General features: G+C 45.3%; 1 protein-coding gene and 1 pseudogene across 1 annotated transcript; one reads left to right on the top strand and one right to left on the bottom strand.

Moving 5' to 3' along the window:
- Positions 1-14,176: 14,176 nt before the first annotated feature.
- LOC139818282 (uncharacterized) lies at positions 14,177-14,990 on the top strand (annotated as a pseudogene).
- Positions 14,991-20,045: 5,055 nt separating this feature from the next.
- On the bottom strand, positions 20,046-20,414 carry LOC139818280 (craniofacial development protein 2-like). The gene has a single exon (XM_071786902.1). It carries the CDS (start codon positions 20,412-20,414, stop codon positions 20,046-20,048), a length of 369 nt encoding a protein of 122 aa, XP_071643003.1.
- Positions 20,415-20,695: the final 281 nt, after the last annotated feature.

Here is a 20,695-nt window from a genome sequence, read left to right as displayed (position 1 = left end):
TCGACATTCTGTGAAAGAAGTAAAAATTTATTTAAGCTCAAATCAAGTTTAATAAAATATATTATTAATAATAGGATTAAGACCTTACAAGTAAGTTTAAACTGCATATTGATATATGTAGTTTCAAACTCTCTATGATTACTTCGAAAAATAAAAGCAGTATTAAATATCGAGTAATATAAAAAATCTCACTCGTGTGTCTAAACCACGAAAAAAACAACAACAGCCAATAATCGAGTAATAGTATATGTCAAAAAAAGTTTATTTTAATCTGAATAATACATACTATGTCGGGACGTTTCGAACAACATAGAGCCTTCTTCAGCCAACAAACAATGTCAATTAAATAAATGAATATAAGTTACATAATTAATTAAAGATAATATTGTATAATAAAATATTAGAATTTATAGGATTTGTATCAATGGTAAATAACAAAGTCAATTGGAGTCACATCAAACATGAGAGCAGTAAACTAGTAAAATGTACACGATGTATATATGTAAATATCTATGAGCGAAGTGAAATATAAAATTAATAAAACTTGACGCGTCGTTAACACGACTGACTTGAGTCTTTGTCGCTATCAAACAAAGAATAAATCATGGATATAACTTCAGCTTCGGATTTACCAATTAATTTTATATTTGACTTTGCTAATAGATATTTACATGTACATCGTGTACATTTTACTAGTTTACTGCTCTCATGTTTGATGTAACTCCAATTGATTTTGTTATTTGCCATCGATACAAATTCTAATATTTTATTATATTGTTGCGCCCGTGCTGGGACACCCGTTTGTGGGCTGAATTTGGCTCCGGAAAAGCTTCAAGCCGAAGCGCGATTTCTAACGATGAGATGTATTGATCGGTTGATAACAACAACGACCGTTAGATTTACGGGGAGACTCCGATTGTTCGGACGTGTCTTCCACCTGAGTCGCATTCTTGTACAAAGTTCTTAATAAACCCTTGAGTTCCTTTTGTAATCAAGCGTTGTTTCTTTTACGCGAGTCCGAGAGTGCGCGGCGCGAACGCGAGTGTCTTGTGATTGCGAAACGCAGCGCAACATTTTGGGGGCTCGTCCGGGATCGCACGGATCGGACGGATCGAACAAATCGGACGAACCCCCAAAATGTTGCGCTGCGCTCCGCAATCACAACCGGATTATTAATAGGGAGGGTAGGCTGATGCTGGACTTTCTGGGGGAAAGAGGGTGGTGCATCTTCAACGGGAACATAAGAGGAGACGAAGAGGGAGAGTTTGCATATATTGGGGGAAGGGGGAGCACAGTGATTGATTATATAATTGGGGAGGGAGAGACAAAGGACAGAGTAGAAAAGATGAGGATAGGGGACAGGGTGGACTCCAACCACCAACCGGTGGAAGTATGGCTGAAAGGAAAGTGGAGAAGCGGGAAAGGGCACAAAGGTGGAGAAAGAGTATGGAGGGGGGTATGGAACGAAGAAGGGAGAGAAATGTTCAAGCGGAAGCTAGGGGGGGTGAAGCTGGGGGAGAGGGGGCTAGAAAAAAAATGGGAGGAGGTGGAGGGGAGGGTGAAGGGAGCAATGAAAGAGACAGAGGAGGAGCTGAATAAGAAGGAAAAGAGAAAAATGGGCTGGTGGGATATAGAGTGTTTGGAGAAAAAGAGAGAGGCAAGAGGGGAATTGAGGAGGTAGAGAAGGAAGGGTGGGAGGGCAGAAGAATACAAAAGAACGAAGCAAGAGTTCAGAGAGCTGTGCAAGAGGAAAAAGAAGGAGGAGAACAAAAGGTGGGAAAAAAGGGCGGCGGAAGTGAGCAGAGAAAGTGAAGTGTGGGAGATAGTTAATAGAGAGAGGAGGAAGAGGAGGAAAGTGATGGAAGGGATAGAGATGGCGGAGTGGAAGGAACATTTCATGAGGCTGCTCGGGGGGGTGGAAAGCAGGGTTGTCAAAAGGAGGAAGGGAAATGAGGCGGGAGGGTGAAGGAGGCGAGGAGGAAATAAGTAAGGGGGAAGTGAGAAGGACCCTAAAGAAATTGAAAGAGGAGAAGGCGGCAGGGGTGGATGGTATGCTGAGTGAGGTGTGGAAGCACGGGGGGGAAGAGTTGGAGGATTGGGTGAGAGGGTTTTGCAATAAAGTCTGGAGGGGAGGGGGGTGGCCGGAGAGCTGGAAGGAGGGAGTGATTGTGCCCATAGCGAAGAAGGGAGAGGGGGTGAGGGTAGAAGAGTACAGAGGGGTCACCCTGTTATCCACCCTATATAAGATATACGTGGCGGTGTTAGCGGAAAGACTGAGGGAGGAAGTGGAGGGTAAGGGGATCATTCCGCCGAGTCAAACGGGATTCAGGAAGGGAATGGGGACGGTGGACAACATTTATGTGCTTAATTATCTAGTGAACAAACAACTGGAGAAAAAAGGGGGAAAGGTGGTGGCGTTGTTTGTGGATCTAAAGGCGGCCTTTGACTCGGTGGATAGGGAGGTGTTGATTGGGGCGTTGAGGGAGAGGGGGGTTAGGAAGCGTCTGGTAGAAAGGATAGAGAAAGTGCTGAGAGAGACGAGAAGTAGGGTTAGAGTGGGTAAGGAACTGGGTGAGAGTTTCTGGACAGCAAGAGGGGTAAGACAGGGGTGCCCGCTGAGTCCGCTACTGTTTATTATATTGTTGGCGGACTTGGAGGAGGAGATGAAGAAGGTCAAGTGGGGAGGAATCAAGTTGGGAGAAGGAAAAGTGTATGATTTAGAGTATGCGGATGACATGGTGCTACTGGCGGAGGGAGAGGATGAAATAAGAAGTATGATGGAGAGGCTGGAGAGATACCTGGATAAGAAGAGGTTGGAGCTTAATGCGGAGAAAACCAAGATCATGAGGTTTAGAAAAGGAGGAGGAAGAATGGTGAAAAGAGACTGGTGGTGGAAAGGAAGAAAAGTGGAGGAGGTGAAAGAGTGCCGATACTTAGGATATACGTTGCAAAGGAATGGAGGGCAAGAGGCACACGTGAAAGAAAGGGTCAAGAAGGCGGCGGCGGTTATGGGGCAAGTCTGGGGGATAGGGAAGAGGAGATTCGGAAAGGATTGGGGAAGAAGGCTTTGGCTGTTTAACAAGTTGGTTTGGACGGTAATGGGATATGGGAGGAAGAAAGGGAGGGGATGGAGAGACTGGAAGAAAGATACTTGAGATGGGTGTTGGGAGTAGACAGGAGGACGCCGGGGTACCTGGTGAGGGAGGAGCTACAGAGAGAAAAACTAAGAGGCAGGGCAGGCAGGAGGGTGTGGGGGTTTGGAAGAAAGCTGGAGGAGGGTGGAGGAAGTAAGCTGGCGAGACGGTGCTGGGAGGAAGTGAAGGAGAGATCAAGGAGAAGAGGGAGGCTCTCGGATTGGGAAGAGGGCAGGAAGAAGTATCTGAGCAACAGAGGCTTGTGGGAGGAAGGAGAGGGGGAAAGAAAGGGTGGGGAAGAGGCAAGATTGGAGGAGATGGTGAAGTGGGAAAGAGAGGTACAAAGAGCGGAGAGATGGGAGAGAATAAAGGAGTCCAGATACAGTAAATGGTACAAGGAAGTGAAAGAGGAAGGGATACCGGAGTATTTAAAAAAAGGGTGGGGGGAAAGCAGGTGGAACAGAGTGGCGAGATTTAGACTGGGGAATGAAATGAGGGAGGGAAGGCACTGGGAGGAGGAGGAGAAAAGGATATGCAGATTGTGCGAAGGAGAGGAGGAGACATGGGAACATACATGGGAACGGTGTAGGGAGTGGGACGAGGGAGGGGTTGACAGGAGGCAAGGAGATGGGTAGTGGGAGAGAGGGGGGAAGGAGAATGGTGGATGAGGGAGATCGAGAAAGACAGAAACAGAAGGGAATACATAGAAGGGCTGGAGGGTGAGGAGTGTGATTGAGGTGAAGGAAAATGAGGGAGAGAATGTGTGATAAGCCGATTAGAAGGAAATGGGAGCGGGTTGATCTGAAAATCGGAAGCAAGAGGAAACGGAAGTCCCTTTTTGCGGAGAGGGTGTGTGTGTGTGCGAGTGGCGGGTGTGGGTGTGGGCGGACGCAGAGGCAGAAGCCCGCATCCACACCATTAGGTTAACTAGTATAAGTCAGAATAAGTAGGTGAAGAGGATGTTGTAGAGAAATTGTAAAAGGTTTGGGAACGTTCCTTAGCAAAAACGCCTTTCGAACCCTAAGGGGATATGAAATAAAAACATACATACATACAATACATCCCGTCGTTAGGAATCGCGCTTCGGCTTAAAGCTTCTCCGGAGCCAAATTCAGCCCACAAACGGGTGTCCCAGCACGGGCGCAACAATATTATCTTTAATTTATTATGTTTATTTTTTAATATTATTTTAAATTTATTATATTTAAACTTATATTCATTTATTTAACTAACATTGTTTGTCGGCTGAAGAAGACTCTGTGTACTTCGAAACGTCCCAATGTAATATGTATTATTGAGATTAAAATAAACTTTTAAATTTGACATCTACTATATGCTCGATTATTAGCCCTTGTTTTTTCTTTGTTAGTATTTCGAGTACTTCCGAGTACTACAAGTATTGGTACTTTTAAGTAGACTCGCATCTAGACAAAATAAATTCAAACCCTTTAAAAATACCTCAAAAATCAAGACTATCAAGAGCATTACTTTTATGTGGATTTGAATCTGAATCTAATATGTTCGATTCTTATGAGTACTTTACTAAAAATGGTAATTATTTACTTTAGAAGACACCACGCCGATGATTTTGATCTTAACATATGTTATCAAGAACATAACCCTGAGTAACCTTCAAAAGGTTTTAGTCGGCGGTCATTGTCTGTTCAAAAGTTTGTTACGCCAAAACTCCGGAATTTATGGGGCGTATCCCATACGAACACATAACGATTAGACACTGCTCGATTAGAAACGTAATATTGGACACGTTTTATTGGACACCGCACAATCGGTTCCACATGAGTTTTCAACTTATCACGCGAACCGAGGTTTACCCCCACCCACCAGTGCTTGCAGAGGCGTAGCCCCTCCCCCACCTACGTGTGTACTGTCTATACACAAATATCACGCGAACCGTACAATGTTAGAGCTGTGTTCAATCGTGCGGTGTTCAATCGTGCGGTGTTCAATCGTGCGATGTCCAATCGTGCGATATCCAATCGTGCGATGTCCAATCGTGCGGTGTCAAATCGTGCGATGTCCAATCGTGCGGTGTCGAATCGTACGGTGTCCAGTCGTTCTGTATCCAATCGTGCAGTGTTCAATTGTGCAATGTCCAATAAAACGTGTCCAATCGTTACATGTCCAATACTACGTGTCCAATACTACGTGTCCAATACTACGTGTCCAATACTACGTGTCCAATACTACGTATCCAATACTACGTGTCCAATACTACGTGTCCAATATTATGTGTCTAATCGAGCAGTGTCCAATTGTTACATGTCTAAATGGAGGTTACCCGAATTTATGGAATACAAGGTTAAAGGATAGCGAAGGAAAAGCTACCCAGAGGAGGGGAAAAAACGTAACAAGATTTTATGTTATCTCGGGTGCATGCTGGAAGAGCGCGTGCCTCGAGTCGATTGCACTTTTCGGGAAAACTCAAGTCGTGAGTCAACGTCCAGAAGGGATGCTATTATGCCTACTGTAAGTTTTTATGCATTCGTGGTCCTGTTTTCGGTCAAGAATATAATCTCTATTACTGGTGATCGGACCTTGTGCAATTTAAAGAGTTAGGTATAAGGAGTGAGGTCTTAAATTAATTAATAAGAGGTCGATATCCTTTTGAGATTATTATACATTTATTATAATAAAAAAAAAACAATATTTTATACATTAGAAGACTGTAGTGTGAGTGTTTGTATAAATAGGATTTGATCCGCGGGTGTTACAAGAATTTGGAGATGTTCGGGCAGAATTTTTATGGAGAAGAATCTACGGCAAATCAATATCCTGCCTGCCAGAAATACATTTAATAAATTAAATAAATTTACATTTAAGATTTCTAAGTGTGGGAATGAGCATGCGTGTGTGTATGGATGTATGGAATAAAAATAAAAATTATCTCGGTAATATAATGTAGAGAAAATCGTACACTGAGAAAAAAATTCAGGTCTAAATGATCAAATAATTTGTTCGAAAATTAACAAACGGCTAATCCGATATTTTCAATTAAAATTATAAAAATGCCCGATCAATGATATCCAATTCACAGGCCCACAAAAAAAGAAAAGTTGTCTGCGCCACGGACTAGACCATGTATTTTCGCCTGCTGAAACCAAATATGACTTCAGCTTTGCCCCTACACGTCAGGATTTTTTTCTACCGCCAAAAACACCTTGGAAATTTCATTAAACCTTGAACCAGGAAACTTTATAATTCTATAACCCCGTTATCCTTGAACAGCAAACCCTATAACCCATAACCCATAACCCATAAACCCGTAACCCTATAACCCACAACTCCATAACTCCATAACTCCATAAATCTAGAAATCTAGCAGACTCCCGATAACTACATGACTTGGGGGAGGAGAGAGCCAAGACAGCAGGCTCCCAAAAATCACATGACCCTGGGAGTTATGCGGACAGAAGGAAGGATATACAATAACATACATAATATAACTTTATAAATTCATAACTCTGGAATCCTTGAGCAACAAATATTCTATTTCGGAAAGCTTTTAGACAGCACAACTCATGATCGTCTGTTTTCATACCTTTTTATCTTCAAATGATCTGTAGAGTGGGTTCCGTTTACGCTTCCTCCCTTTTACAACACTTTCTTTCTTCAACATCCAACAGAAGTCAGCCATCATATTTATATCCTATCTACCCTGATAACGACGATCCATTTTTTTCATATCTTGATAAAATCGTTCTCCTTGCTCTTCGCTGTAATCCGCAAGATTTTCTGGGAAGTAATCAAGATGTAAATGGAGGAAGTGTAGCACGTTAGGGATCCTGTTCCGATCGCAGGTGAGTCCGTCGTCCTAGGGGTGATAACCCTCATACCTCCCTAGGTCTAAGTATAAGGGCTTTCCGACTTTGACGAGAACAAAGTCAACTCGTTGTCAGACACACTACGACTTCATCCTCACACCCTAACGCCCCCCTACAAGGCAGCGCGCGTTTGCCGGTTTCGTTAACTCAGAGGATCGGAAAATGGATCATTCTACACATCCTTGATTGAGGCAGTTGTCACCATCTCCAGCATCCTCTGAGGCAGCAGGATTTTTAATTCCAATAACGGAATCAGATATTCCGTTATTAGAAGAAGAAACATATTGTTTGGATTCTTAGGGTGCTGTCCCATGCAGGACGGAATTTCGGAAAACGGAATCTCGGAATCATTCTGATTGGTTAGCCCCATGGGGCACAGTACTAACTAATCAGAATGATTCCGAGATTCCGTTTTCCGAAATTCCGTCCTCCAGGGGCCGGCACCCTTAGACATCCAGGCACAATATATATGGGATAGCCACATATATATAAATTCAATGGTACTCCATGGATATGATTCAGGACTTCTGATTCGAATGAGTAAAACTCATCATTTTGTTCGTATATCCCTCGTTCTGTCCCAGGGTTATGGTGTTATAGGGTCATGAGGTTATGGGGCTTGCAGGTATTGGGTTCTAGGGTTACGAGATTAGTATGAAAAGATTATGGCATTCTTAGTTTGGCTGTTTGGAGTTGAGTGAGCTACGGAGTTTGATGTTAAGTTGTGGGATCTACGATTTAATGGATTTTTTAAGGTATTTTGGCTGTAGAAAAAAATCCTGACGTATAGGGGCAAAACAGAGGTCATATATCGGTTTTAGCAGACAAAAATACATGAGAATACTATGGTCTAGTTTATGGCGCAGACAACTTTTCTTTCTTTGTGGGCCTGTGTTATCAATGATATCCGGATATCATTAATTGGACATTATTCTGATCTTGACCAGCTTCTTATAATTCCGATTGAAAGCATCGAATTACCCGTTTGTTAATTTTCGAACAAATTGTACGATTATTTAATTCTCTGAGTGTAGTACACAGTAATTGAATTCTGGTTTTCGCGTCGTGGAACCTTTTCTTCACGAATTTCTAACACAAATAATCGCTGTTGTACATATCGCTGTTGTCCAATATCTATATCGTAGTAATTCGCTGAAAAGAAAATTAAGTTAGAAGTCCAATTACTTTGTCACCTCGCTCCAGTTAAGGAGGTCAATGGCAAGCCTTTGGGCATAATGTAAGAGAAAAAGAGTCAAATTAGAGCCTTGCGGCGTAATGTAAAAGAAGAAGTGAGTCAAATCAAGACTCTATCACCTTGCGGCGTAATGTAAGAGAAAAATAGTCGAATGAAAGACTCTATTACCTTGCGGCGAAATGTAAGAGAAAAAGAGTCGAATCAAGACTCTATCATCTTGCGGCGAAATGTAAGAAAAAAAGAGTCGAATCAAGACTCTATCACCTTGCGGCGTAATGTAAGAGAAAAAAGTCGAATCAAGACTCTATTACCTTGCAGCGTGCCTTTAGAAAGGCTTCGGCTTGATCAGGGCCGAGATCTTATTGTAACATACTTACTTCCGTCCCAAACTGGGAGAAGACCCCCTTTGTAACCTCGAAAAGATGTCTAGGGGAGGGGGGGTAGCGAAATACCCAAAAGGGCCTCGTTATTAGCTGGGAACGGGGGGGAGGTAAAAGATAACAAGAAAGTGGATGGTTGGCTCGAAGTGTTAGAGGAAGGAGAAAGGGGCTTTGAGAGGATGCAAAGGAGGAGAAAATGAAGCAGTGTGGCGGATTAGGTAGAGGAGGCGCGGACGAAGCTGAGAAAGTGGAGAAGCCGAGGACGGAGGGATTGGAGAGTGGTGACGGAAGAAAACAAGAGTGTGCGTTGAGGTTAGGATCACAAGTAAGAAGATGAAAGGGCAGGGAAGAGAGAGGGTAAGGTGGTGGAACGGGAGCGAGGGCACGGAGCAAGGTGGTGGAACAGAGTGGTGACGCGTGGAGTGGTGGTTGGCCCAGTGACCGGAAGGAAGATCGGCTGAGGAGAGATCCGGATTTGGTCTGAGCCGGCGCGGAGTGTCAGCTGCTCCAAAAGAGTATATTGGCACCACTGCGGAGCGGCGAGATGTGAGTACGGGGCTGGCGTACGGAACGGATCGGCATTAAGGCGGATACACAACGCGCGCCACCATGAAAATGTTTGTGAAGCGAGAGACAGAGATTAATTGATCGAAGAGGTGGGTCGATCAAAAGCATATGGTGGCAGTATAGCGTATAACGAAAGCAGAATGAAGCATCGTAGAAGTCGAAGGAGAGTAAGAAAAGGGCTAGAGGAAGAGGGAACGAAGGAGCAGGCAAGAGCAGAGCGAAGGCAAAGGGTGAAAAGAGGCAAGTAGGGGAGAAGGAGGAGAAAGGCAGGAGTCATACACACGCACGCACACACATATGAAGGCGGGAGGAGGAGGAGAAGAGCGGTAGAGAGGGTGAAGAGAGGCAGGAGTTGCACGCACACACGCACTCAAAGGCATACGGAGGGTGGAGGAGACGTAAAGTGGTAGAGAGGAAGGAGGTGAAGAGACAGGGGCTAAGGACAGTTTGGACGGAGAAGCGGCTCGAGGGCAGAAGCTGAGAGCAGAGGGACGAGATAAGAAGACTGACGAGGCGAGGCAGAGATAGTCGGGCACCGAGGTAGTGGACAGTGAGAACAGAGAGCGCGAGGACGAGGGAAGGGTAGCGAAGAAAAGGCGGAAGAAAGTGAAGGTGGAAGGAGCGAGGAAGAAGGAGAAAGAGAAGGAAGGCGAGCGGTAGAATAGAAGGGGGACATGGAAGGGATAGAGAAGTTGGCAAGGGGGATGAGAGAGATGGGGGAGGAATTGGAAAGGATAAGAACGATTATGAAGGATAGAGAGAAGAGAGTAAGAGAGGGGGAAGAGGAGAAGAGCAGGGAAGAAGGAGGATAGAGGCAGGGGTCACACACATGCACTCGCTCGCACAGAGGGTAGAGGAGAAGTAGAGAGGAGGGGAGAGGGGAAGTTAAGTGATAAAAGACATGAGCTTTGGCGGGAAGAGTGGCGGAGGACCGAGACGGCGCCGGGTATCAGGTGCCAAGCGGGGTGGCATCTCGGCGGGACGTCGAGGCGGCGTTGAGAGGAATAGCACTGGAAAGAGCTGGTTGATCAGGTTAAAGATGAAATGACAGAGGGGAGAGGAGACGGGGGTTGGGAGGGAATCTGAACGGGAAGGAAGAGTTTTTTAAAGGGGTTTGTGGCGGGAGGAGGCAAAAATGTAACTAGAGGAATAAAAAAGAAGGGGGCAAGGAAAGGGAGTAAGGAAGGGGTGAGGACAGTGGGTTGCAAGGAGAGGATTGATAAATATTTTGTAAATTGGAGCAGGGTGAGGAGTTGGCAGGAGGCGAAGCGGAGTTGGACAGGAAGCGAAGGAAGAAGTTTGAGAGGCGACTGAGCAGGAAGGAATCCAGCTAGGAGTCAGAGAGCCTGTCGAGCGAGGAAAGAGCGGATAACGACAGAGAGTGGAGATGGAGCGAGGAGAGGGAGGAATGGGAGATGAGATAGGATGGAAGGAGCGGGGAAGGGGGCAGTTAAGAGAAAAAAGGAAAAGGGTAGAGGGTGAGGAAGGGAGGGAAAGAAAAAGAGTGTAAAGGGCCGTAATGGTCAGGTCGGGTCAGGAAGGATGTATGTAAAGGGTTGGGTACGTCCCTTAAAAACGCCACATGTATTTGTATGAGGAGGTATGATATTGTGTAAGAGGTTTGGGACCGTTCCTCGAGAAAAACTTTCAAACCCTGAGGGGATACGAAATAAAGCCTATACAATACAATACAATACAGTACAATACAATAATAGCTGGGAACGAGACTTTCCACTGCCTAGATGCTAGCTCGGTATCACCGTCTTTCTATCTATCGTCAAGATCCTCCCGTAAACTCAAATATATACGCAAAGCGAATCTTCAATCCTTAGAAGATTTGTACGTAAACACACATCCAATAGTATCCAGTGAGAAGAAAGCGGCACCTCCACCGAGCATTAACAGCGCCTCCTCGAGACCAGCGCTATCGTTAATTTTGAAACTTATCGACGTTTTAGTTTTCAGAATTATCGAGGTCGGTAAGGTCCATTACTTCCTTAACACGTAATTATTAATATAAAACTTAAAAATATCGAGTTATTTAAAAAAAAATAATTATTCAAAAATCTCTGATTTTCATAAAGCTAACTAAAGTTAGATAAATGATTCTTAACTAACTGTTCTGAACTTGTAGTTCGTAAGCTTGTATGTCGCGGTCGCCTGAATAATTGTGATTGCGAAATTCTTAATTCGCGCAATCCCAATAAATGGCGTAATTAATTTTTTGTCGCGTAGACTTTATTATCGACCTCAGATTCTGTAAAGCTCTCGCGTGGATCACATCGCTCGTGCACACTACAATAAAGGTTGTTTCTTGTTTAAAAGCGTTGTCACTTACAACCGCATGGATAACGTCAAGAGAAAATACCAATCTCCAGGCAATCCAGATCACTAAACATTACATGATCCTTCGAGCTGGATTCAGCGGAATCTCCGGCACTTAGCAAGGAACAAAATCGTGCAAGCACCGAAGTCGGACATGGCGTCGCATGGAAGCATCGAAAAATCCACGTAAGCGAACTCATACAACGAAGCAGCGGCGCAGCATTTACGTGCGTCGTGTGAAGCGAGAGTACACGCGCATTTTAAGAAACGAGCATACAACACGGCTTTGCATTGGACATTGCATATCAGCGAGCAGCAGAACGAGTAATCGGTGGCGATACACAACAAAAGATCTGATACAGCATTGAGAGAATCACACAGCAGCGGCATTGACAATTCGGCCCGACATCGGCGAATTGCGCATAGAGCAGCACGCAGCTTGGTAGTTTGTCGGGAACGCAGAGAGAAAAATAGCGGCCATATTGGTACCAGATCAAAGCGCGACGCGTTCACAAAGGCAACGACTCAAGGGCATTTCTCGATGGTGGTATGTAAACAAAATAGAGTGGCTCACATATAATTCGGTTTCCATTATGGCTGACGATCATGCCCGGATATATAAATATTCGGATATCCGGATATCCAAGATAGAGATAGATCCGAGATAAAATATTCGATTCAAGTGAAAGTCCAAATATCCGGAACTTGTTCGGATCCGAATCTTGTTCGGATTCGGTTCTTGTTCGGATCCGGATCTCGTTCGAATCCAGATTTTGTTTGGATTCAGTTCTTGTTCGGATCCGGATCTTCTTCGGATCCGAATTTGTTTGACGCTGTCTAAATTTCCGATTTAATTATTTGATTGTTAACCAAATCTCGGATTCAAATCTTATAAACGCAAGTTACAACAAACCATAAATTTTAAACACAAGTTACCGTGGAGATTTTCATTATTGTTGAATTTATACCCTTACGGAAAAAACACTCAAATATTGAGTGTTTATACTCAAATTTGAGTGTTTTTTCTGTAAAGATAATAATAATTATTATACTAAACATAGAAATAATTCAGCTTAAGCTACATTTTAACTGCGGCTTATTCAATAAGTTTCTATTTTTCAATTAATTATTGAATAGCTAAAGAAAGAATTAGAAAGTACAGTTCAAATAAGTTTTTATTTCTCAACAAAAACATAATATACAAACGAAAAAAAATGGAGCATTGAGCCGTAACAAGGTGTTGGCGTGCGTGCGTGCGTGCGTGCGTGCGTAAAATATACTTGTGGAGGATTGTTTTTACATTTTTAATGTCTTTTTTTAGTGGATTTTTTTTACTGCCCGAATTCACTCTAAAGGTGTAAAATCAACTTTTGAAAATTGACCCATTTTTTGTTTCTATTTTATTATTTATTAATAAAAAAAATAGAACAAAATTTTATAAAAAAAACTTAGTTTTTTAAATTAGATTTATCAATTAGAAAATTTATTAATTGTTTAAAGAATTATATTTTCCAAATGTTCCTGAGCTTTTCAAAAAAGTGGGGCACCACAATATCCACAAAGGACCACCAAAGTATAATTCTAGTGTCTGACCGAACATTCGGCTTCGACTTTGGCTTCGCCCAACATTAGGCCGAAGGTTTTCCCAAAGTCAAAAGTTGAATGACGCGTGCGCACTCCGCGGCAAGGGAGCGCGGGTGAGTGACAAGTCGGCAGCCGCTGCCTGTTTGATTTTGTTTTGTTTTTCGGGTCACTCGGCAAGACGGCAAGTCGGCAGTGTCGGCACTCGGCAGTCCCGGCAAGTCACGCAACGATTGTCGATTGCGAATATTGCGATTCACGTGACATTACTAATAATGTGATAATACTGATATTAGCAATAATAAAAATATTTATATATTTATTCGCTGATGATGTCTTTGATAATTTAAAAGCCGCTGGTTTAATTGTGATCAGTCATTTAAGCAAATTAATATTCTATGATGTAAGTGACAGCAATGATGAAGAAGATAGCAACGAAGAAATGGTATTATATTTGCACAGATTGAAAGTCCGCATTAATAATCCGGCAACCAGGCCTCATCGCATTGTTGATATGTTTATCGCTTCCGAATTTCAAAGAATCACTTCAGAATAACCGTGACAAGTTTTCAATGGCTCCCAAATCGAATAGCTCCTCTATTAGAAAGTGCTCGAGCAGCTGGACACCAAACTACAGATCCGAAACGACAATTACTCGTTTTTTTTTGTGGTTATTAGCAACATCAGACCGTTTTCGGTAAGTAAACAAGTTATAAAAAATACAAAATATTCATTTTGTAGTTTAACATTTTTGTTATTCTGCAGATCAGTCGGCAGTCTTTTGGGGCTAAGGTTTATTGCAAAGATCACGACACTCGTGTGTATTAATATCGTACTTTATTACAATCAAGAAAAGACAGCGAGCGCGCTGTAGAATAATACGTGGAATACTTGCGAGAACGGAAATACGACCTTCCTCGAGACACGCTTGAAAGGCAGTGTGTGCTTTTGTGGATAGATGAGAAGTGCGTGACGCCACAGAAACGCGGCCCTAATGGTGGGGAGTCATAAATCCCGCGATCTATTGATATTCTACGCGATCTGTTGTTCTCGATACATTTCAATATATCTCGCCCTAGCGGTTCTATTTTTCGTCGTAATACTCAACACAGTCGTTTTGACCCAGGAAAGTTTACACTATCTGCTATTTTTATGCGGGTTGTGACTGCTTTAAATGAGATTTTTCCAGAAATTATATTTTGGCCAAATGTTGAACAACGCATCGCACTATCTTTTCAAGCTTCTGCTGAAATAGAAGGCATAATCGATGCTATCGATGGAACGTATATTGCTATCAAGGTTTCAAGTGTAAATCCGGATGTTTACATTAACAGAAAATGTTTTCATGCCATAACTCTGTAAGTAATATGCGATAATAAAATGTCAATTTTTGATTGCTTTGCGGGTTATCCTAGCAGAGTATCAGATATAAAGATTTTTCGAAATTCGCCAATATACGAAGCATTAATGAATTATTCGAATAATTATTTTAATGAAAGGCAATTTATTATCGGGGGATAAAGCATATCCCGTTTTGCAATGGTGTATACCTCCCTACATCGAGAGAAGAAATGTTACCAAAAGGCAAAAACATTTCAATACTTGCCATGCCAAGTCTCGCCAAGTAGTTTAACGTTGTTTTGCTCTTTTATTTGGAAGATTTAGGCAACTAAAATATCTAGACATGACTCGAACAAACTTCATAGCACCAACAATAATTGCTGCATGCGTTTTACATAACATATGTTTAAATAACAAAGAAAATCAAGAAATATGAGACATGTTTATAGATAAAGGGCTTCAAGCAGTGATGGATCATGCTGGCAATGTTAATCATGAAGCAGCTAATTACGATATGAATGCACAAGAATTGGGAAGAGAAGGTCATGCATTACGAGATAGGATCGCAAAAAATTTGTATCCGTTTCAGGGGGGGGAGGAGTGGAAGAGAAGTGGCAGGGGCTGAAAGGGAGGATAGGGAAGGCATTAGGGGAAGTAAATGGGAAGGAAAAGAAGGGAGGAGAAAGGAGCTGGTGAGATGAGGAATGTAAGGAAGGGAAGAGAAAGGTTAGACTCATGTTAAGAAAATGGAGAAGGAAAGGGGGGAATATGAGGACAGTTATAGGGAAAAAAAACAAGTTGTGTGAGGAGAAGAAAAGAAGGGAAGTAGAAGGATGGGAACTGGAGGTAAAGAAAATCAGGACAGAGGGGCAGGTATGGAAGGTGGTGAATAGAGAAAGGAAGAGGAGAAGAAGATTGAACGAGGGAGTTAGTATGCAAGATGGGATAGGTATTTTAGAGATTTGTTGGGAGGAGTGGAAGGGAGAGTGATGATGGAATCAAAGAAAGAAGGGGGGAAGGAGAAGGAGAAGGAGGAAATAAGGTGAGAGAAGGTGTGGGAAGTAGTGGGATTCCAAATAAAGTATGGAAATTTGGAGGAGAGGTGGTGAAGAAATGGTTGTGAAAGGTGTGTAATAGGGTGTGGAAAGGAAAGGATTGGCCGGAAGATTGGAGGAAGGGAATTATAGTGCCCATAGGAAAGAAGGGGAAGGGGTAGAAAGTGGAGGACTACAGAGGAGTGACTTTAGCAGAAACAGCGTACAAGATGTACGCTGCTGTTTTGGCGGAAAGACTGATGAAGAAGGTGAAAGGGAAGGGCTTGCTACTGCCGAGTCAGACAGGATTTAGGAGAAGAGTAGGGACCACGGACAACATCTATGTATTGAACTACTTAATAAAAAGGCAGGTAAATGGGAAGAAGGAGAAGATGGTGGTGTTGTTCGTGGACTTGAAGGCAGCGTTTGACTCAGTGGACAGGAAGATACTGGTGGAAGCGATTAGGAAAAGGAGAGTGAGGGAAGGCTTAGTAAGGAGATATAAGAAGCTATTGGGGGAGACGGTATGCAAGGTGAGAGTGGGAGAGGAGCGGGAAGAGAGGTTTTGGACAGGAAAGGGAGTTAGACAGGGGTGCCCGTTAAGCCCGAGTGTGTTTACGCTGCTGTTGGCGGATATTGATGACGAGCTGAGAAGAGGGGGTTGGGGGAAAGACGTGCTAAGTCTTTTTCTTATTCCCAATTCTTCCAGCACCTAGATGTTGGTGCGGTGTTCAGTCCAGGAGATCCTTAGGATGCGCCTTTACACCCACATTTCGAGGCTCTCTACTTTCTTCCTGTCAGCCTGTTGGATGGTCCAGGTTTCGGCTGCGTAGGTCGCAATGGGAAAGATGAGGGCGTTGACAAGTTTTATCTTGATGTTCTTGGTGATGGTCCGATCCATATTCGACTAAGCTTTGTGGTGGCTGATCTGGTCACTCTTCTCCTAATTTCGTCAGAACATTTTTTTTATTGGATATTATGGAGCCCAAGTAGACGAATTTCTCAACGACCTCAAAGCCTGCTACCTCCCTCACATTGGGCTGATTGTTTCTCTGCCTGTCGATGATCATCACTTTCGTCTTAGGTCTGTTGATCTCCAGGCCGTATTCCCTGCTTGTCAGTGTAAGCTTCTCCATGAAGATCTCCAATTCTTGCTTACTAGCACCTAGGATCAGCGTGTCATCGGCGTACCTCAGGTTGCTGATCTTCCTTCCCCCTACGGAGATTTCTCTTTTCCACTCCTCCAGTATTTTTCTCATTATATACTCCGTGTAACTGTTGAAGAGGATAGATGAGAGAACACATCCATGCCTCGTGCCGGCTTCTGCTTTCAAATTGCTGGACGTTGTCTGATTTACTCGGACGGCCGCTGTGTTGCTCTCGTATAAACTCCGTATAAGCTTGCAACCCGATTTCCCTCGGTCTCGCTGGCCGAAGGGGCGCGGCTGCAAATTAATCCGCGGACCACCGGACGATAGCTCCAAGGGGATAACAAAGTCACTTCTCTTACCGTAATTCCCGTATCTGAGGTCTTGGGCGATACCATTCGATTGGGCGCCAGTTGCGATTATAGACGCGCACCACGTCTCGATAGCGTTCTCCTCCTTAGTCTCGCCACAAGCTCAGGGCGTAGCTCCGCGTAAAAGGGATGGAGGTGGAGAAGGAGCGTGATGCAAGCAACACACAAAAATAAAGCCCGACGATAAACAATATTAACGAGATATATTTCATTCAGTAACGAACAAATCGTATCGGGAAACCAAGGCCGGATCTCGCTCAAATGGCCGGTATCACCGCGGTACTCGGATCGGCCGTTACAGCACGCGTGAAGTGCGTGATGTTCACGCCCGCGAGGCTCCCTTCGCGAGCGAAGCTCTCAAGCGAGCCCCGCAATCTCGATTCTAAGCGCGACCCCGCAATAACGCCAATCCGCCCACGCCTTAATCCCCGGATCCCGAACGCACGGCGATTCTTATACGCAAAACGCTCACGATTCTCATACACTCGACATAACAATTCTCGCACGCTCGACATACACGCGATTCGCACACGCACGACACAAGACACAATACCTACGCGCAACGACTTCCCGACTGCCAAATCGTTCCCAGTCGGTAGTCCCGAAATGACCATCCGCGACGTCTCGCAAATGGTCCCAATATGCAACGCCAGATACTGGCGCGCTCGCGAAATTCCCTTTTGAGCAGACGCGACAATATTTGCCCGCGCACGCGACGCAAAATATCCGTGAGGCTCGCGATGCGCCACAAGGTGCCCAGCGCGGTCCCTCCCGACACGCACACGGGACTCCCGCACACAACGCAGTTACATGGCTAGACGCGGGCCTCCCGCGAATAGCCCCAAAGATCCAAGACCGGTGCCTCACGCCCCGGGACGTGATTGCGCGAACATTACTCCCCCGTTCTGCGACAATACGGTCCTCCTCGGCGCGAAGGACACCTCGCTACGTTACGCACCACGGTTACGCAAAACGCTATTACACGACACACTAATATACACCGGAGCGTGCCGCCCGCGGCACGCCTCCGTCGACGATTCACAAGACACGCACGACGATAACCGCGAATTGACTGCCGATCATACGCAAGCTTTCGAGTAGGGCTTTCAGATATGTTTCTGGCAACGATCTCGGCCGGCCACGCGCCCGCGATCCCGACAAACAGCCGCGACAATCTTCCCGGCATCCACAACGGCGGGAGCCGGTATCTAAATACGACACGTAATCCGGCCGATTCACACGGCAATCTATTCGATATACGCATTTACTGGCGCCGGGTCGCGACCGAGATCGAGCCCTCAATTAGTAGGCAGCACCGGAGTGGAGATCTTACAATTAGGCTGTTCGCTGCTGCCCGGCGGCGTCGGGGCGCTCCTCCAGGGGTGGCTCCTCGTCCGCGGCTAGATCGACAGTGAGGAGCGGTCGGTTCGGCGGGACCATGCCGGGCCCCCGCACTTACGCCCTCAAGCTCGCGGTTCTTCCGCCCCACCGATTGGTCGAGTGTGTCGCCCTGTTCGCGACGTTGCAGACGGTTTCCGCCATTTTCCCGCGGCCCGTTTGATTTAGCTGCTGGTTGTGCACGGGCCCCTCGCGGTTTCCCGCCCGGCTGGCCAGGCCGTGGCGGCGCCACTCGGCCCTCGGGGTGCCGTCGGGTGAAGTGTGCGGGTCGTCCACCCGCGCTGCATCGCGGTGGTGCACCCGTGCTCATGCTGCGGCGGGGCCGTGGTACGCTGTGCGAGACATTTTCGGCGCTTTTCCAACGGCAGGTCCCGGTGGCCCGCCCGTCGGCCGACCACTCCGCCGTGCGTCCTCCGAGCGCCAGTTCCTCCCTCGTCGCGACTATCGTCGTTACATTTGGTCGTGATCCCACGCTCCGGTGCCACCCGTCATCCCTACAAAATTTAGCTAGAAAAGGTTAGTTACCGCGGGTAGCCCTTCCTCGACCCGAATCGAGGCGCCTTCCCCGACCTTCCCCTCGGCCGAGCTAACGTCCGGGCGGGGGACGCGACAAATGTCACGTCACAAGCTTTACCAGGTGCTGCGGGACTCTTAATTCCAGTAAAATGGTCCAGTGTGGTGTCCACTTCACTAAATCAAACGCCTTGGTGTAGTCAACAAAACAGAGAAAGGTCGTGACGTTGAATTCTCTTGTTTTTTCCACGATCTGGTACGTTTAGAATTTGTTGGTATACCTGGTGCCCTTACCCGGTATAAAGCCACACTGCTTTACAGCTATTTCTGGTAGTAGAAAATTTTTGAGTCTGTCATAAATGACATGCAGAAGTATCTTGCTGGCATGAGGGATGAGAGCCACCATTCTGTAGTTCGAGCAGTCGGTGGGAGAGCCTTTCTTATAGATGGGGATGAAGATCGAGTGGCACCAGTCATCCGGCCACCGCGCACCGTCCCGTCTTCCAGATGTTGTTGCACAGTTCCAACATTGCGTCCACTCCAGCTTGTCTCATGGCTTTGATGACTTCTGCCGTTATGCCATCCGTCCCAGGTGACTTTCTATTCCTCAACTTGTTGATAGTTTTTTTTATCTCCGAGCGCAAGATGGGAGGTTCCAGTTCGTAGGGTTCCTGCGGTATGTCCGTCCGTCCCTGGTCGTCCTTGAAGAACCTAGCGCAGTACCGCCGCCATACTTCTGCAATGCCCGCTGGGTCCGTTATTTTAACTCCTTGCTCGTCCTTGATGAGTTGAGTCTGAGGCTTAAATTCTCTTGTCAGGTACTTCACTGTCTGGAAGAGCTCATGGAATTCATGCCGGCTGGCATGGAGTTCCAGCTCAGTGCAGGTATTTTTCAGGAAATCGTTCTTATCCTGTCTGCAGGCTTGCTTAATCTGCTGGTTGATTTGATCCAACTGATCCGTGCTGTCCGCGTTGCTCATGCCGCTTTTGACACGTCGTCTTTCTTCCACAAGTTGCAAGGTGTCATCGGTCATCCAGTGCTTTTTTTCTGGGCTTGGGTTATTCCGCTCTCTTTAACTGCTCCTACGATCCATTCCTTGATGTTTTGACAGAATGTGTTGGCATCGCTGCTCATTTCAAAGCCGGGATTGTTCTTCAGCTTCTGTTAGATACGCATAGCTTTTTGCTTCTTTTCTTTCTTTAAAAATTTAAGTTTTTAGCCGAAACTTCTTTGAAGCAGTTTGTGGTCGGAGTCACATTCTGCTTTACGTTTGGCCTTCACATTCTTTACCGACGTCCTCCACCTCTCTCTAATCAGTATGTAATTGTGTTTGAACATAGTGTTTGTTATGGCGAGGTTGTTGTCTATTGCGAATTGGACAAGACGTTTCCCTCTCTCATTTTGCACTCCCAGCCTGAAAGCCCCCACCATGTTTTTCAAGTGCGCTTCGTCTGTTTGTCCCACCTTAGCGTTGAAGTCGCCAATGATGAATACTGATTCCTTCGTAGAAGTGTTTTGTAGATATTCATCTACTATGCCGTAGACTGTCTCCACCTCCTCGTCAGAAGAATCACTTGTGGGCATGTACACTTGTATCAGGTGGATGGTCTTTAGTTTGGATGCAAAAGTTATCCTAATTATCCTGTCGTTAATAGGATCGTACGAGCTGACGGCCCAAACGATTCTCTTGTTGACTATGAAAGCAACCCCGTTTTATCCTCTGTCCGCACCCCCAGAGATGTAGATGTTGTGATGCTCCGTGCAGAAGTGGCTTTGGTTTTTCCAGTGTGTTTTTGAAATATCACAAATGTCTATCTTCTCCCGCATCAATTCTCGCTCTAGGAGGTTGAGTTTCCCCATGGAGG

This window comes from Temnothorax longispinosus, chromosome 8 (genome assembly GCF_030848805.1).
Source record: "Temnothorax longispinosus isolate EJ_2023e chromosome 8, Tlon_JGU_v1, whole genome shotgun sequence".
Classification (NCBI taxonomy): Eukaryota; Metazoa; Arthropoda; class Insecta; order Hymenoptera; family Formicidae; genus Temnothorax; species Temnothorax longispinosus.
Note: the sequence above shows the minus strand (reverse complement) of the source record. Positions and strands in the feature narration are given on the sequence as shown.

Bases quoted from the DNA above. Each gene is read 5' to 3' on its own strand.
- LOC139818280 (XM_071786902.1), bottom strand. From the start codon at position 20,414: ATGCCCACAAGTGATTCTTCTGACGAGGAGGTGGAGACAGTCTACGGC.